The sequence below is a fragment of the Sminthopsis crassicaudata genome, chromosome 2, assembly GCF_048593235.1.
Source record: "Sminthopsis crassicaudata isolate SCR6 chromosome 2, ASM4859323v1, whole genome shotgun sequence".
Classification (NCBI taxonomy): Eukaryota; Metazoa; Chordata; class Mammalia; order Dasyuromorphia; family Dasyuridae; genus Sminthopsis; species Sminthopsis crassicaudata.
Window position 1 is genome coordinate 36,686,630 of NC_133618.1, and position 19,376 is coordinate 36,706,005.

At 41.8% G+C, this 19,376-nt stretch overlaps 1 protein-coding gene across 8 annotated transcripts in view; it reads right to left on the minus strand.

Moving 5' to 3' along the window:
• The window catches only part of LOC141554155 (uncharacterized), a 37,472-nt gene extending 18,525 nt beyond the window's left edge, over positions 1 to 18,947 (minus strand). The window contains exons 1-5 of one of the 8 annotated variants that reach the window (XM_074285755.1): positions 18,831 to 18,947; positions 13,687 to 13,993; positions 12,473 to 12,558; positions 5,460 to 5,586; positions 4,882 to 4,980 (exon numbers count right to left, since the gene is read on the minus strand). In XM_074285755.1, coding sequence (XP_074141856.1) covers positions 4,882 to 4,980; positions 5,460 to 5,586; positions 12,473 to 12,558; positions 13,687 to 13,720 — 346 coding nt within the window. In that variant the 5' untranslated portion in view covers positions 13,721 to 13,993; positions 18,831 to 18,947. Of the gene's footprint in view, positions 1 to 4,881; positions 4,981 to 5,459; positions 5,587 to 12,472; positions 12,559 to 13,686; positions 13,994 to 17,918; positions 18,049 to 18,413; positions 18,486 to 18,815 lie in introns of those variants that run through there. The other 7 variants (XM_074285753.1, XM_074285759.1, XM_074285754.1 and 4 more) reach the window with 7 other exon arrangements.
• Positions 18,948 to 19,376: the final 429 nt, after the last annotated feature.

Below are 19,376 nucleotides of genomic sequence, written 5' to 3' on the forward strand. Positions count from 1 at the left end.
TGCAATTGTTTTGAGAAATATTTGTCTATATCCTTTGACCACTTATCCACTGGGAAATAACTCTTTTTTATATTAGTAGTGTACATTATCTTGAATATCAGCTCTTTATCAAAGATACGTGATTCAAAATTTTTCCTAATCAACCACTTGACTGGGAAAAATCTTTATTGCATTATCTTGTTCCTTCAATAGATTTTATTTTCAAATAATTAAAATTATCTATTTTATCTTCTGTAATTATCTCTATCCCTTGTTTTGCTAAGCAAAGACATCCATTATCACCATTACTATTGAACATAGTCCTTGCCTAGAAAAGAGAAACAAAGGGAACAGAGAGAGAAAGAAGGAAGGAGGGAAAGAAGAGAGACAGAAAAGAAAGGGAAGGAATAAAAGAAGGAGGGGAAAGGATTTATTAAGCACCTACTACATGCCAAGGACTGTGCTAAGTACTTTTTGAATATTTATCTTATTTGATCTTCACAACAACCCTGAGAGGAAGATGCGATTATTACTCCAATTTTACAGTTGAGGAAACAATCAGGCAGCAGTTAAGTGACTTGCCCAGAGTCACAAAGTTAATAAAAGTCTGAAGTCAACCATAAACTCAGATCTCTCTGAATCCAGGTCCATCACTCTATTCACTGAGCACATCTGGCTGCCTCAGGAAACAAAATGATCACTTTTCAAAGACAATGTAACTTACTTTAAAAGCCCTAGAATATTAATTTTTAAAGTTGATTGAAACAATACATTTAGCAAAGTTGTAGTATCAAAAATATATACTCAAAAATTAGAGTATTCCTTTATATGATATACCTTTGTTTGATTAAGAATTTATCCCCCCACCCCCCATGGGAAGAAATGTATCTTTTCTTCTACATTTATTTTTGTTATGATCTTTAATATTCAGGTCATAGATACATTTTGAATTGATTTTGGAATAGTGTATAAGTTATTCCTCTCGATCTAATTTCTACCAGACTGCTTTCCAGTCTTCCCAGCAGCTCTCATCAACTACAGTTTATTACCAGGTAATTTACTTTAGGAGAGTCTCTTGAACACTGGATTTAGTTCCATTATTTCTGATTCTTCCTTAACTGATCTTTTCCATTGACTTCCCCCTCCCCCAATTTTTTTTAACCAGTACTAAATTATCTATTTTATAAAATGAAGTCCAAAAGGTTCTACTCTCTCTTTATTCTTACCTTCTTTCATTATTTCCCTTAAAATTCTAGAATTTTTCCTCTAAATAAAATTTGTTATGTAAAGCATTATTTTATGATAGTCTAATTGGTATAGCCCTAAGTCTACAAATTAGTTTTGGTAATATTTTAATTTTTATTATTTTGGCACAACCCAGTCATTACCACTGGACTATTCTGGCCACTTAAGTTGTCCTTTATTCCTTTAAGGAGTGTTTGTTAACTTCCAGATATTCTACACATCTGTGATTTCCAAATATTCTATACATTTTATAATTACTTGAAATAGAATTCCTTTTCTATCACTGATGAAGCATCTTTTTCTGCTATGACTGCTGAACTTAGAACCAAATCAAATAGCTTTATCACAAAGTGCTTAAAAATAAGATTTTCAAAACAAATGAGTCATATTCAATCACAATGCTCGTATTCCTAAAAACATTATTAATAAAATTGCCTTAAAATGATATTTTTTTATTTTTATTCCTTTATATATTTTTCTTCATGTATGCTTTAGGATGCACAGGACATACTAGTTTAGTAGTACATGCACATAACTTACATGTAAGTAACCATACTTATATTTGAGGGAACATGTTCAAGAATTTTTTGTTTACCTAACAGAGTAGTTAGTATACAATTTTAAAAGTATAGAGAGTACTGCTCGTATGGAGTGCCCTCAGGATAGATCAGAAGCTCTGTTCTATTTAATAATGGCTTACATGAAGAGACAGATACCTAGCATAGCTTCAGGTGACACAAAGCTAAGAGAGACTCAACATATTACATGATAGGATCAAAAGAAGAATTCTTGCTAGAATGTATAATCTTAAAAGATAAATTTTCAAGTGCAAAAAGGAGCTCACTGGAAAAAGAGACGGGAGGTTCAGCACACTGCAAAAGCACCCAACAGCAATCCAAATTTCACGCTGTGGGTGGAGATGTGGCTTGCAACACAAGGAAGATCAGGGCTTTGTGAGGATATCCCCTATACCAGAAGGGACTAGGATGCTACGTTTAATGCTGGAGACATTCTAGAAAGAAAACCAAGGAAGGTGGAGAACACTGACAAGAAAGCAAGGGGCCAGGGTGCTGAAGCAGCTCAAGATCCTGCTATTTAAGGATCGGCTAAAGGAGCTGGGGATAATTATAGATAACAAGACGAAGAAACTACAAAACATAGCAACTGTACTTAAATACCTGAAGGGAAATACTGCAGATGAAGGACCACCAACTAGCTACTGCATTTCTTCAAGAACGTTCCAGTATACTCTATCTTTATAGGCCGGGAAGAGAATAAGCTCTCTTGCTGCCAGTGGGAGGGAAGGGTGCCATTTTTCTAATTGAGGAGCAAAGTTGGGGTAACTGTGAAAATCATCAAAAATGTAATTAAAATCTCAGGCTATGACAGAAAGAACTGAGCATGAGCACAACTCCCTGAGTGTGCCTGGTAGACAGATAAGATCCCTATAGTGTAGATGTAAGATGAGAAATGGGGAAATATCACAAAATAAAAAAGGATCTGAGGAAAGCTGGAATTGTCCCCAAACCAGGTTTTCACAATGAACAAATAAGGCCTGTTATTTCTCTTTCCAATTAACCTGCTACAAAACTGATTAATCTTTCTAAAATATTGATTTCATCATCACATTTCTCTACTGAAAACCTAACATCTCCCTCACTCCTACTCAAGAAGGCACCGAAAGGCCTCTCTAACCCACTTCTCATTCCAGTGAGACAACTCTTCTCTCTTCCCCCACAGTTTACCTATTCAAACCCAAAAGGGGCCTCAAGGTACCTGCATCAGGATAAATGACTTCTTTATCTCTTGATTTTATGTAATGAACACATATTAAGTGTCCAGCTTTCTCAAGGCACTCAGGAGACAATAAGAAGAAAGGAAATAATTTCTAAGTTCATAGACTTTTCATTCTACCTGAAGAGACAACATGAATACAGATAAAGAGTTTGAAACAAGAAAGAAGCCCCTAAGAGTTTTGCTATTTGGAAGGATTTCTACTCAAGTTTCAAATAGGTGCTACCTGAAGAGAAAAACAGGTAGACAGAGGGGAAAGGAGGGGGTGGGGGGAGAGACCAAAGTTAAAGAAGGATTTTAAGAAAGGATCTGTGGATTTGGCAGTTATCTGCATAGACATTGATCAACATCAAGAAGGAATGAAGTCACCAAGGAAAAGAAAGTAGAGTGAAAAAAGAAGGGACAACTGAAGTCTTAATCCTGGGTTTTCTTCCGGAAGAGAGATTAGAGAAAGAATGAAGACAGAGCTTTGAAGAGAGACTCACACTTGGTGGGAAATGGTTTGGAGGACAAATAAAAAACACAAAGGTCAAAGTTTCACGAGGAGGCAGAATTATTATAGGAGAGTGCCAAGGAGGGAAATGAGACTGTCACCAAGTCTGAGTCAGAGACAGTCTGAGGATCTTCTTGCCAAACCCCCAGGCTGAGTAAGAACACCCGCTAAGAGAGACCTGACAAGGACCCATGAGGGTTAGCCTCGTTTACTTTCACAGAGCCAGCTGTCAGGATACACCTTGGTCATTACCAAGACTCCATGGCACTCCAGGTGCTCCAAGACACTGCCGACAAGCGCCCATCCTGCTTCCCTTCCAAGGCCTCCATTGAGGAAGAAGGACCATTTCTCAAAGGTAGCTTCACCTTTCTACCTGCAGACAGATGAGTCTTCCCAGAGCTTCCTTAAGAGACCAAGCCCTGCTCCCATACAACAGACCTCCCTGGAGACAGCCATCTATAAACTCCTCTTTGATGCAGGTTAAATAAGCCTGTCTCTGTCATCCCCAAACCTCAGCACTGGAAGGGACAACAAAAGATATCAAGTGAGATCAGTACCCAAAGGAAAACTCTCTTCAATGTTCCAAAAACTTATCAGCACTAGTTACTAAGAACTATGAGATGCTACAAATAGGGAAAGATGATTAAGATTCAGGAACAAACCCTCAAAGCTAGGTAGAAGGAACAACAGCACTAGCACCATACAGACACAAGGTACTGGCCTCTGAGAGAGTTCAAGGTCAAATCCTGTCATTTACCAGCAACTTATTACAATAAATCCTCAAGTCAAGACCTCTCTTCTCCCTTTGCTTTCCTGCAGAGATACATAGCAAAATTCACCAACACTCATTAATTTCTGGTTAAAAAATGTGCATTTCTGACTGAGAGAATGGAGACCAGACCAATTTTATAATTTCCAACCTCCACAACTGCTGAAACTGAGATTGGAACAGAATTTCCTAAACTGATGAAGTGAGAACCATCTGTATTCGTACGTTTTGACGAGGATGGAGATGAACTTCAAGGCAGACAAAATAAGCATAGAGGACAATCAAGGCTTGTTTTTTGAACAAATGTATGTCTATGTAAAAAGTAGACTACAAGAAAAGAGAAAAATCATCCTAAGAAAGTTCAAGAAAGGACAGGGTCCAAGACAGAGAGAAGGGAAGGATCCCTGCAACAAAAGGAAGACCACCTCCTTTTCTTAGATTGGAGAGAACGAGGGCAGGGACCAGGAACTCTTCAAGCTAAAGAGGGCACCATAGGAAATGGGAGCAATGGGCACCATTCTCTAGGGGTCGGAGGCAGAGGGCTGAGTAGCTGGGCCATGGTGTGCGCGCCTGTTTGCCTGGCCAACCATCACCCACTCACCTGTGTAAGTGTTTCCTGGGACGACCTCTCCTTCAGGAGTCTCCGGTTCTTCTGTCTTCTCCAACTGGGAGATCACATCTTCTTTGGAATCTGGCAGCCCTGCTCACGGGGAAATGATTGAAAAGTGCTGAGGAGGAAAAACCATCTCAAGAGCCAACTTTGGCCTCTTTCATTTTAAGGACTAAATAGATGGAGTAAGAGGAAGGACCTCACAAGACTACTTGCTCTGCTTCGGATCCTACTGAGTGGGGAAAGGGTTCGATTTAGGTTCAAAGAAAACACATTCTCTTTAATACACTCTCTGCTAAGAGGACAGATGGGCTTCCTGTCTTCAAGTAGCCTGAGATTGACTACAGAGTCTCTAACCTGGACACACAGACCGTGGAGAAGCTATGGTCGCTGGCAGCAGCACTGCCAGGCTCTTGGTTTCCAAGATGAGGCAGAGTTCCCATAGGTGATGAGGCAGTACAAGGACTACCTCTTATCAGAGGGCTCGGGAATTCTCCCCGAGAATGTGCACACCCCACAGGAGCACAGCCCTTGACACCCCCAGGAACGGTGACAATGGCTGTCCTTACCCAGGGACACAAAGTTCTCATAGCTCTCCAGCATCACGTCCCGGAACAGGTCCTTCTGCGCCGGCTCCAGCAGCCCCCATTCCTCCCGGGTGAAGTCCACGGCCACATCTTGGAATGTCAGTAATTTCTGAAACATCCAAAACCATGCAAACTCAGCCGGAGACTCTCCCTCCCAAGGAGCCGGGGGAGGCATGGGGCTGGCAAGCAAGGAGGGAGTGGTTCTCAAAGCACTCTACGGGGGTGGAGTACTCCACATCAAAACTGCTGGACAATCCTTTTACAGGGTTCACACTTCATACTGGATTTTGTATATTGTAAATAATTAATTTTATTTCTCAAGGTCAGACACATAAAATTGTTTTCCATACTGAGCCCCAAGGGAAGCAAGCTTACTGCCCTTCAAAACCAATACTTTCTAATTAGGCATATGCCATCAATCACTCTCCATTGCCAGCTGCAACATCTGAACAGGCTCTCTCCTCCCTTCTGTTTTCCCCCTCTTCCCCTTCTCTTTTTCTTTTTTCTTTCTTCCTTCTTCCCTTTCTCTCTCTCTCTCTCTCTCTCTCTCTCTCTCTCTCTCTCTCTCTCTCTCTCTCTCTCTTTCCCTTCTCCCTCTGTTTCTCTCTTCCTCCTCTCTTTCCTTTCCCTTCTCTGTCTCTGTCTTCCTCCTTCCCTCCCTTTTTCTTTCCTTCTCCCTCCATTCACTAATATATACATATATATTAGCACCCTCCTAATTAAGTCTCTTCTTTTGTTTTCAGGCATGCAGAGAGCAATATCTAGCAACACTCATTGATGTTTTTGATAGGAATTTTGCATTATTGACTGGAATAATGGGGAAAGGATGAAGTGATTCTATCATTTCCAACACCACAAGCTCTTCTTTATTGGGGAGACTGAGAACAGGATTTCCTTATGTTGATTCCTCTGATTTAAAAGAATGAAATGTTAACTGAAGTAAATCATTAAATTCTTGTGTGCTGTTTCTGGCAGAGAGAGCTCTAGCAGAAGAGTCAGAGGAAGCAGCCACCCTCCTATCACACCTCCAATTCAAGCTAGTGATCCTTCCCTTGCTCCTTTCTGATCAGGCAGTCTATCATAATTTACTTGTTTATGTCTCCACTGAGATCAATTTCTGTGTCACCCTGTCCCCATGGAGTTCTTCTCTATATGTAGAGATAGCTACTACCTGCCCCATCCTTCCCTATATATCTGAATAAAATGTTCCTTTGACAGAGCCATATTTCGACCAATACTTTCAGATCACTGTTTGCTAGGGCTCACAAAGCTAGTGGTTAGCCAAGGAGGGGTTCACTCCTATGTCTCGCCTAACTGTAAGTGCCTGCTGAGCTTTTTTATAGTATACCTCAACTATCCTTTTGCATAAATTGATATCTTGCTGCCTCTCTTTGAAGTACACTGCCTTGTCCATAATGTTTGCTCAATCATTTTTCAGTTGTGTCTGACTCTTCGTGATCCTTTTTGGGGTTTTCTTGGCAGAGACACTGTGGTGATTTGACAGCTTATTTTCTGGATGAGGAAACTGAGGCAAACAACTAAATGACTTATCCAAGTTCACACAAGTAAACAGTGTCTGAGGCCAGATTTAAAGTCAGAAAGATGAGTCATCCCAGTGTTCTACTTTGTGAGATACATAGCAATAAATAAGGGATGGACTGAAATGGGCATCTCAAACTTGGTGGCCCAAATTTTTAAGCATAAATCCCTTATCAGTCTTATTACTCCCCTGTAGTTATTGGACTTGTAATGCAGTATTGGAAACATTACTAATCAAAATAGAAGAGGATTAATACAGGAAATGAAGAGGTCAAAATATCATAGTCAGATGGCACAATAGTATCCTTGGATACTTCCTCCAACAGTGCAATTCAGAAACCCACTTCTTCTCATCAATAAACAAACATTTATTAAGTACCTACACTAATTACTAACTAATTCTTGAATGATTCATCTGTGATCCCTGCTTACAGTTCTCCATAATTCTTCAGGTCTTCATTATTCATGTGTACTAATTACACATTCAGTCTATACAACAGTCATCTCTTGCTCATGACTGGCTCATCCTATTTTTATCTGAAGATAGCCCTGTTTCTCTGCATAGCAAGGAAATTAAAATTAGTTTGTAATGGCTCAAGTAGTTTCTGAGCCCTTTCCCCTCTTCTCTGGGGGAATAAGTCTGCAATCCTTCTGTGGAAAAGGGGACAACCCTTTTATTTTATTATTTTTTATATTATATATTATTTTTATTAGTTTTTTTTACTCATTTCTCATTTTTAATACCTAAATCTTTTCTGAAGTGGAGATACTGTAATTATTCCAATTCTATACTAGCTTCCATTTTAACACGAAAATATGGTGGCAATGGATTCACAGCATGAAAATTAACCTGGAAAAATTCAATTTTCTCAATAAAAAATTAAGATTGGCATAGCAAAATATTAGCTATCAGCACAAAAATGATTTGTAGTTGTATACATGGAAAACAAAGATTGAGAAAAAAATCTGTTTTTAAAAAATTTAAGTGATTTTAAGTGAAATTTCTATTAAAGAATAACTAAGGTACACTTAAAATTTTTAAAGTTATCAAAATTACTTGCTTATATAGAACAACAGTTTTGAAGAGGGAACTCAGAATTGAACTAAATACATATAGCTATTGCTTTAAGGTATAATTTAAGCAACGGACATGCTAAAACCTATATTCCTATATCTTTTATGATTTCCCTCAAAGTTGTAAAATTTTCACTCCTCCAAATGAATCTGGCGTGACTAGGTCTAGCCCTGGCTCTCTGAGGAGCTTTAGAGAGAACTGTCAATAAAATTTTATCACATTGTTATACAAATGTCATATTTATCATAACTAAAGCCCAGTCCTGAGCAATGACTCTCCTAATTATTTAATTTGTTATTTCTTTAAGGAGCACTATGCAATTTTTTTCAATACAGAGAATATTATGGGGTTGGGGAATGAAGAAGTTTTGCATTCAAGCATTTGTTAATAGAGAAAAAAAAAAAGAAACAGTATTAGCAGGACCATCCAATAATTGAGGAATAGCTGAATAATTTGTAATGTTGTGATGTTTTTTATAACACTGTTGTAGAGTATAAATTAAAATGATAAAGAATAACATGGAATTTGGAAAGATACTATATAGGAATGAAGAATGAAGAAAGCAAACACTGATTACCATCACATAAAAGCCAAAGAATAAGCATAAATATACAGCAATGACAATAAGTTATCATCGACATTTTAAATAGTGAAACTCACATAGTTCAATTACAATTACACAAATTATTTATATAGTTTTGTAAACATTTGGGGTTTTGTATATAATCAATTACATAAAAATAAAATATTACCATATTGTAAAATTCATCAAAGTGACTAAAAAGGGACGGAATCATTGCTTACTATTGTTGAGAAACATAGATAACAATAGAGAAAATTAAACTTGGAAATATACTTCCTACCATTAGTTAATCTTCTCAAATAAAATCTTTTTTGTTATTTGTATATTGAAATGTTTGTGCTTGTTGATGTGAGGAAACAAGACTGAGAGAGAGTGTGAGAGAGAGAGAGAGAGAGAGAGAGAGAGAGATTGTGTGTGAGAGAGAGAGAATATGAATGGGACAGTCTATATCTGTGTCCAACCAGATTGTTGGAGAATTAGAAGGCAGAGAAAGACTATGAATAATAAAACAATCTCCTAATTAAATTAGCATACACTGTAATATCCACTCATCTCAATACAAAAGTGAACATGGAAAGGATGGTGAAAAATATAGAGGAAAGGAATGAAAAAAGGGTTAGTTGGTTTTAAGATTCTCTAAGAAAGTGACAAATGTTAAGTGATTCTATTTATTGAAGAAACATGTTAAATGACAGTTGGACTGAGTCCCATGATGATGTCTTTTTTATCTTACATAGAATTTTCACTCATGGTTAAGAAATGCTTTGAATATGATTCCAAAATGACTTGTGCTGGAGAGATGTCTAAGTGTAGGAAGAGACTCAATCAGTTTGGACAAAACTCCTAAGCCGAACAACATTTAGATTTAGATCAACCTAACAGCAATAAAAAGTTGTTTCTGTAAGGTTGTATCTACAATACAGAATATGATGTTTTGTTTTGTTTTTTTCAACAAAAAGTAAGCTTCTTGAGGGAACAGACTATCTCCCTTTATATTTCTGACCCAAGTCCTTAGCATAGTGCCAGTGTTCACATAGCATGAACCTAATAAATGCTTTAAAATATATATATATATATGTATATGTTAAATATACATATATATATATATATACACACACACACACACACACACACACACACATATATATTATATATATATTCATCTAAACCAAAGCTTCTTAAACTGTGAGCCAAACATAGAGGATCACATAACTGAATATGGAGGTCATGAATATAATTTATTATCAATAAATGTTTGATTTGTGTATCAATTTTACATACCTATATACCCAGGATTGCTGAAAATGTTTCAGACAAAAAGGGGAAACAAGGGAAAAAACTTTAAGAAGCCCTGATCTAAAATATACTGAGAATACTTTTTTTCAAGGAGCCTATGTATACTATGTATAGTGCCCACTAATTACCAATTGGTCAATAAGCATTTATTAAAAGGCACCTGATGGTGAAGTGGATAGAGCACTGGTCCTGGAGTCAGGAGGACCTGAGTTCAAATCTCAGATACTTAACACTTACTAACTGTGTGATCCTAGGCAAGTCACTTAACCCCAATTGCCTTGGGAGGGTGAGGGCAAGAAAAATCAACAATAAGCATCTATTAAGTGTCTATTACGTGCCAAGTATATTACACTAAGTTCTGGAATATCACAAATCATGAAAAACAAAGCTCATTATTTATAGGCAGAAAATGACTATCGATTTTGGACTCATTTAGAATCAGCCATCTGTTTACAGTGAGATTAGCAACTTTAGAGCAAAATGAAATCAGTATGTAATTAAGAGACTAAATATAGGAAATATAGAGCCTTAAAACAACTTGAAACTCATGTAAGAAATTATTTACACCAAAAAAACTGATCAAAGAACAGGCACCAACATACAGTCCCCACATCCTAAAGAAAATAACCAACATAAATTCTGTACCTCTACCAGGAAATCAAAAGAACCTAAAAAAAGCACCCAATCTCTTTGCTAAAGGCAGACAAGGGCAACAGCAGCTTGGAATTTGCTTCTTGTAAAAAGCCCTACAGAAGATGGCAAGCAGCAAATTTCGTAAAATAAGGAGAAGGAAAGCAAAGGAAAAATGAAAGCTTGGTGAGAGCCCAAGCTTATGATCAGGCCTGTACCTTTCAGGTACAGCTGTAAAGGACAAAGAGCGGACTGGTCCCTCTTCTGCTCCTTCCTCCCTTCTGGAAATAGCTGGAGAGGATTTCTCCCAAGTCATAACTATCACCTCCAGCTGAGGGCCTGACCTTCTACTGGTCATTGTCCTCTCCCTGCTTCTCCCATCTCCTGGGAAGCTAGATTGAATCAGCCAATTAGCCCGATCATAGCCCAGAAACAATCTAATGACTTGGGTCAATAGAGCCTCCCTTCTCTGATAGCTTAAATAATTTAGATTGGATAAAGGCATTAATAAAATCTTAGTAGCTCACAGCCCCAGTTAGGAGAAATCCAAACACTGAGCAGAGGTTTGGGACACAGCCTATTTAAATTCTATGTATTTCCTGTTGGTCTCAGGCTTACTCCACACCCTTCTGTTCCACAAGCACTAAGCATAAGAGGTGGAGTGATCAACCTTTGGGAATCAACCTGAATTTGCAATGAAACAAAGTCAAACAAAGGAAACAGTTTAGATTTTTTTGTTTTGTTTTGTTTTGAAAGAGAGAAGAAATTGTAGCAGGGAATATAACAGCTGTTATCAGGACATGTTGGGGAAACAGAGACCCTTTTGGAGCTTTTCCTCAGTCTGAAGCTTCTGTCCTTATCCACTCATCACCTCCCTCGCTGCCCCTCCTGGGGTACACTCACTAGGCTGGTTTCCAATGGGGCTAAGGAGCATGAGACCAACCAGCAGGGCCAAGGATGCTGAGGATGGCATTCCTCCTAAGCAGGCTCAGCCCCGGATTCTCACTCCACTCCCCCACAGACCTTTGGACCACTTTTTCAGGATCTCCTCTTCACAACCCCAAAATCACAGACTTTTTCTCTCTCAGGGCCGGGGGTGGGGGAAGAATATTTGTCCCTCTGAACTACCAATCCCATAACACCATTGGATGTGAGCTCCTTGAGGGCAGGCTTGGTCTGTTAGTGCTTAAATCAAAGCCTGACCTGACCAGACATTTCTCAACCCCCCATTCCAGTATTTCATATTACAATAAAATGACAAAACAAATAGATATTTGAAAAGAAGGAGAAAGAGAGGGGTGATTCATGAGATGAACGGGGGATATTTATTTCTGAGCCGGGCCACTGTATGTATGATGGAAAGAGCAATCAGGATCAAATGAACCGACTACACATTTCTGCTCTTCGGTTTCTCAGATATCCTACGCAGGGCCGGGCCGTCTGGTTCCTAACAGACCCTCGTCTTCAGAAGGGCAGAACAAAGGGGCTCAGACATAAGGAAGGCCAAAGGTGGTGAGTTGTACAGCGCATGGAGTGCCAGACTTGGAGTCAGGTTCAAATCCTTCTGAGACACCCCGCTAGTTGTACGCCCAAGCTGTTTGGTGGGTCACTTCACCTCTGTAAAATGGGGTAATAATAGCACCTACCTCCTAGGATTGTTGTGAGGGTCAGAGGAGATACATAACCTGTACAAAGCAGCACTTTGCCAATTGCACAGCTCTATCTGAGTGCAAAGAGTAAAAGGAGTGCTGGTGGTGATAAGGGGACCAGCCCCACAGAGGGGACCTGGTGAAGAAAAGAAGGGGCCGGGAAAGCACTATGTTTATTGCAGGAGTGAGACAGGATTTCAACAGAGGAAAAAACCCAACTCACCTGGGACTTGGCTTTTAGGAACTCCGAAGCCATCGTCTCTTCCCCATCGATTCCTGCTTCAAGGCCAGAGTCCTGAGAAGCCAGAACTAGAGGAGAAAAGAATGAGGCAGAATGCCAATCAATGCCATCTTGCACCTGCTTCACTCACCAGATGATTTCTTGCCCAGATTCTGGGGATGAGTCCAGAAGTCAAGGCTCTCCAGCCCAACACACACTAACCCAACATCCCAAAAGCATAGCCCCAGGCAATAGTGCCCAAGACCCTGACCTTCTCCCTTCGCTCCCAGTCCAGGGGCCAAGGAGGGCACGGGGCATCAGAGGCAGACGGCATAGGACATCGCTATCCTACCACATCAACCCAGTGCCCAAAGAATTAGGAGGACAAACAGGGACACAATGTTGAGGATGAAAATGAATGGGGATAAATGGAGAATTTCATTCTTGGTCCAGTGCCAAAGGTCTGCTTATTTTCATGGACCACAAGTTTGTCCAACATAGACAAGGGCTATAGCAGCAAAAAGCTCATTCAACCTTAGGCTGCTGGAGGAAAAGAACAGACCAACCACTTTCAGGGGACAGTTCTCCAGCACTGTGCTCTCATCAAAATATATCTGCAATTAGAGTCCAATTCTTGACATCAATGTTTGGAGAAAATGCTGAGCAGACAGAAAATGTCCAGAAGAAAGAGCCAGGTGACTGGCTCAGGCACAGCCTGGACCACATAGCTTCCGAGATCCTTTCATTTTCACAGAGAAGAGTCAAATCAGAAGGGGAAAAGTTCCAGGGACTATGTATACTTAGTCTGGAAAAAGGAACGAGCCATTTTCAAGTGTTGCTGGGTTTCTTTAAAGCAGGAGCCATGGCAGGAAGTTGCAAAGAGATAAATTATTTTTAATACTCTGGATCAGAGATTCAACATCCAAAAACACTAATAACACAGACCATGAAGACAAAGCTAAGTGGACAGAATTAAAGACAAATGGGAAGTGCCATGTTTGGGGTAAAAAAAAAAATGGCACAAATTGAGGGGAAAAAACAGTTCATGAAGAAAAGATTTCATGGTCTTAGTGGACTACAAACAAAACATAATGGAATGGTAAGCTCTAGCTGAAGTGGTTCAGAGACAAGCATCCCACCCAGGATGCTCAGAGCCAGATTCCTAGCTCAGGGGGCCTCTTCCTGCTCAGCTCTTCCCACACTGGCCAGCCCCTCACCTCTCTCCTCTGGTGTCGGGTCCACTCCCTTCATGGTCACTCCCTTCTTGATCTTTCCTGACTGTGATGACCTTCCTCTAAGATTGCGCTCTCCACAAAGAAACAGCAGATTTCTATATATGCCAGCCACTAGCTCCTTCTCATCAGGGTCTGTGCTGAAGTTCTGAAGAGAAGGCTCTCAGGACAAGGATGTTCCAACCTGGATGGATTCCAGCCCTGCACGGAACTCCCCCTACGTTGTCACCATCCGACAGGGCTGGGGCTCCGGGGCCCCACAATGGGGCCTTGTAGGCTCGACAGAAGACTGCTGGGACAGAAGAAAGAAGAAGAAGTCAGCACCTTCAGTTGCCCACCCAAGCTGGGGGGTCTAATCCCCAGGCCTACAAACAGGGACACAACAAGTTTCACTGATCCACCATTCACCCAAGTGATAAATCTGCACTAGAACCACCTGGGGCAGCAGGTGCTGCAGCAGTCCCTGGTCCAGAACCAGACCCACAGAGTAAAGGCTTATCCAGATGGATGTTTCATAAAGAGGCCAGCAGTGGCTCTGTGATTTCACTGGAGTAGAGAATTCTGGGTGGGGACTTCCTCTTCTAAGGAGCATCAGAGTTTGATCTACATCGTACAGTCTCAGAGGCACCAGCCAGAGTATCCAAAGCAGGATTGCAAACTGGGTCTTCTTAGCTTTGGGCCCAGTGGCTCTATCACAAGGACCATCATCTTTGCACAGATAAGATATGACTGTCTGGGAGCAGCTATTTGGTGCACTGGATAGAGCATTAGCCCTGAATTCAGAGGACCTGAGTTCAAATCTGATCTTAGACTCTTAACACTTCCTAGTTGTGTGACCCTGGGCAAGTCACTTAATCCCAATTGCCTTAAGGGGGAAAAGGTGTCTACAGGGGATTCTAAATACCCCCTTGCTCTGATTCTTTAGGAAGCTGTGACTTTTGGGGTGGTGGGTACTATATCCCACAGGCCTTCAGATCACAAACTTCTAAGAATTCAGCAGACAAGTCATTGTCATTGAAAAGGGCACAAGACTTCAGTCATGGAAAAAAGCCTAAAGGCCATTAAAGCTAACAGGCATTTCAAAGCAAGACTTACATCTACAATATCCAGTTGTTCCTGGGTGACTTCAGGCACTTAGAAACATGAATCTTAACATCCCAGTTGGGTTAGAAAAAAAGAGCACTGTTATACCTTCTGATCTACCAGTGTTTCTACTGGGCCTGTATCCCAAAAAGACCATGAAAAGGGAAAAGGACCTTTGTGAGCAAAAAAATGTTGTGGCAGCCCTTTTTTTGTAGTGGCAAGGAACAAGAAATTGAGTGGATACCCATCAGTTGGGGAATGCCTGAATAAGTTATGGTATATGAATGTTATGGAATATTATTGTTCTGTAAGAAACATTCATCAGGATAATTTCAGAAAGGCCTGGAGAGACTGACATGAATTGATGCTACATGAAATGAGTAGAACTAAGAGAACATTGTACACAGCCACAAGAAGATTATACAATGATCAGTTCTGATGAACATGGCTCTTTTCAACAATGAGGTGATTCAGGCCAGTTCCAATGGTCTTGTGATAGAGGGAAGCCATCTGTACCCAGAGAGAGAACTGTGAGAACTAAATGTGGATCACAATATAATATTTTCACCTTTTTTTGGTTTTGCTTGCCTTTTTTTCCTTTCTCATTTGTTTTTCCTTTTTGAGCTGATTTTTCTTGTGCAGCATGATAAATGTATTAATATGTATAGAAGAATTGCATATGTTTAACCTATATAGGCTTACTTATAGTCCAGGGGGAGAAGGGAGGGAGGAAAATTTGGAACAAAAGGTTTTGCAAGGGTGAATGCTGAAAACTATCTTTGCATATATAAAAATAAAAAGCTATTATTTTTTTTTAAAATAATAAAAAATAAAGTTTTGATTTAAAGTGGGGGGAAAAAAAACAAAGAAAAGAGTACCAAGTACCCAATAATAAATGCATACTCTGCCTATATCTGAATGGATCTCTTCCAGATCTGAAATTCCAGCATGAAACAGACTAACAGACAGTTTTATGTATATATATATATATATATAGATATAGATATAGATATAGATATAGATATATAAAAAGAGAGAGAGAGAGAGGAGAGAGATGAGTAGATAGGAAGACAGAAAAACAGATAAGTAAATAAGAAGACAAATAGACATCTATATTTAGATATATACACATATAAACATGTAAACATTACAAAGGCATATATAGATATGTACACAAACACACGTACATATATGTATTTATAGTGACTGGCATGTATGCACACATGCATTTATATTTATTTATGTCAGCCCATAAATACAAATGTCCCCTCCTCCTGAAGCACCGAATGCCCAGAAAATAAAATGTATGCTCTCCATACTCATGGGACAGTATGGGAAAATCAATGGACAAGAGAGAAATATAACAGTCACCTGAAAAATATTCTATGATGAAAAACATAAATGTCAATGAATTATATTTGCATGGAGCTTTGCACTTTGATTTAATTCAGTTCCTCCTGTTATTAGTTCCCTGTTTTGTGGCTGGGGAGAGCCAAAATGAGCCTGCAGCTGCTCTCAGGGAACTAACATTCTACTTGGCCTAATATGGGAAAAAGAATACAGGCCAGAAGATTAAAACAACTGGGCTCAAGCCTAGACCCAGGGAAAATAGAACTGCCAAGCCTCTGTGGCCATCCCCCAAATCAGCCAGACAGGTCTTTGAACACTTGATTACAATCTGTCACCCAATCCACTGCAAAAATCCTCTCCTGCTGGGGAGGCAGCTCCCAAAAATGCAGGCAGAGCCAAAGCTGCATCTATATCATTATGAAGCATTAAAGACATTAGATTCTGAATACTCACTATAATGTAAATTTACATATATGAGAGGCTAGATGTAGTTTTATGTGCACATATGGATGTATACATGCATACTGCACACACACACCCATGTAATGCTATATAGTTATTTATATATGTGTGTGTTATATTATTTTCATATATATTATTTTTATATGTAATATATATTTATAAATAGATATTCTCAAGATATGTCTTGAGAGAGATGTGTGTGTGTGTGTGCATACAGAAAGTTTCTAAATATAAGCATGTGGACATATGTGCATATTCTGGCTGGAGCAGCTCCCTCATGCAATAGCCCAGCAAAGATGAAAAAGGGCAGCAGATCAAAGACAAATTTAAATAAAACCCAAGAGAAATGCCAGTGAATTCCTCCCTTTAGTCCAGGATTAGAACAGAAGCTGGTGATGCATGTGGGGATGGATGCAAGGAGAACAAGAACCTGGATAATCTCTGGTTTGGGGTTTTTTGGTTTTGTTTTGTTTATTTTTTTAAACTTCAAGAGCTTCATCAGCCTCCTGGTCTCCACCCTAGTGCAGGCTCTCATGACCTCACACCTGGGGGAGAAGAGGGAATCCTCCCTGATTTAAATCCCTTCCCTCTCCAATCCATCCTCCACTCAGCCACCAAAGAGATTTTCCTGAAGCTCAGGGCCATTATGCTACTCCCTGGTTCAATAAACTCCAGTGACTATCACCTCCAGAAACAAATACGAAATGCTGTTGGTCTTCAAAGCCCTTTAAATCCCAGCTGCTCCCTCCTTTCCAAGTCTTGTTACTCCCATCCATCCCTCTGAGATCTAGGACGGGGCCTGCCTGCTATTCCTTGAGGAAGCCGACTCCATCTCCAGACTCCAAACTAGCCAAATCCCAGTCTCACCTCCTCTGCACCTCCAGGCTTCCCTGGCTTCTTCCATCAGATCCTGGCTAAATCCCATCCTTCACAAGAAGCTTTGCAGAGCCCACTTAATGCGGGCGCTGATCATCCCCACTTCCTTCTGTCTACAGCTTGCGAGCCCAGAGTCCTTTGCATGCAGTTCTCCTCAGAGAGCTCCCTTGCCTTCCCTTCTCTTTGTAAGGCCGGCCCTGGCAGGGGAGGGAGGCTGCAGCCTCAGGCTGGGTTAAATGCACACATCTACAGCTGATGCTGGTGAGAGAAAAGAAGCCCGGGCCCCAGCCGGGGCAGCCTCAGGTTCAAGGCCGGGCCGCCTGCCCCGGGCACGAAGCTCCCCCCTCCCCCCGCTCTGCAAGGAGAGGAGCAGGAAGGACGGGAAGGGCCCCTCCGAGCCGGGCAACATTGTTCCCACCAGCTCGGAGTCGGGACAAGCCGAGTACCTCGCAGTAAGCACCGAGCGCTTCAGACGCGATCCGTTCTTTGTCTACTTTGTGTGTAGCTGCGGTTTGGTGACGTTTGTTAAGTTCATGGTCAAATACAAAGAGACGATTAGTAAACCGCAACCAGAGCCCCGGCAGGACGCAGCCCAGCTCGCGCTGCAAACAAACAACAAAAAGCCGCTGGACGCGCTCCCAAGTGGACTCGGCCTCGCACCCACCCCCTCCAGGGCAACCACCCCCAGCCATCCCGCCCCTAGGGCGGCCCCGGGGGACTGCCGAGGGGAGGGGGAGGGCGCGTTCAACCAGCCGCCCCCGCGAGCCCCGGGCCCGAGAAGGGGCCGGGAGACCGTCAGGGAGGCGACTAGCAAATGACAAGGGACCAGGTTGGGCCCCCGGGGAGTCCCCGAACGACCCGGGGGGCGACGCCGCTATTGTTCCCACTTTGCAGAAGAGGAAACTGAGGCTCGGGAAGGCTGAGTGCTCGCCAAAGGTCACCTGGAGGCGGGAAATAGGATCTGAAGCCAGGCTCTCTGCAGGCGCCTGAAGAAAGAAGCGGAGAAGTGGGGGGACCTAGGTCGTGGGCCCCCCCTCCCGCCGGCGCGGGTCACTCCCCTCCTCCAGACTCTGCTATGACTCCCTAGTACCTACGGGCCTGCTGGGCCGGCCACACCGCGCGCCACAGTCCGCCGAGGGCTCGGACCCGAGGCCAGCCCTGCAGCCCACCCTAGAGAGGCGGCTAATTGCGGCGCGGCCAGTGCGGGGTTCGAGGCCTCGCGGGGCCTGCAGCTGCGGGGGCCGAGGGCGGCGGCGGCAGCGACAGGAGGGGAAGGGGCGCAAGAACACAAACATACGCACACCGAGAAACGCTTACGCCCCCACGCGCGAGCGCACACTCACCCACTCACCACCTACCGGCCCAGGAGCGGCGCAAAAAAATAAATAAAAGACGAGCCGAAAATGTTCACGCAGCTGAATCGGCGCCTGCCCGCGAGCAGGCCGAAACTACGACTCCCAGAATGCTTCGGGAGGAGGGCGGGGCAAGCAAGCACAAACAACGGGCGTGAAGCTCGTGCGCACGTCACGTGGCCCTCCAAGTGGCTTCAGGGAAATGGAGGCTCGTCTTAAGGGGAAGATTGCGGCCTGAAGGATTCTGGGAAATGGAGTCCTGAACTACTTCTGTGCTAGTCATTTAACCTCTCGGTTAAGTTTACGTGCGTTTTAATGAGAGTCTACTCATGTATCCTGCGAAGTGCTGCACATGTAAGGTAAAGGAAACAGTTTCTGTCCTCAAAGAGCTTACATCCTATAGGAGAAGACAATTTGTGCACATTTAAATAGCTGTCACTCAATAAGCATTTATTAAGGGCTTAGTTTTCCAAGCACCGCTCTAAGCCTTGGGAATACAAAGACAAAGCACAAGTCCCTGCCCCCAGGAGCTTACAGCCTAAAGGGGAGGCA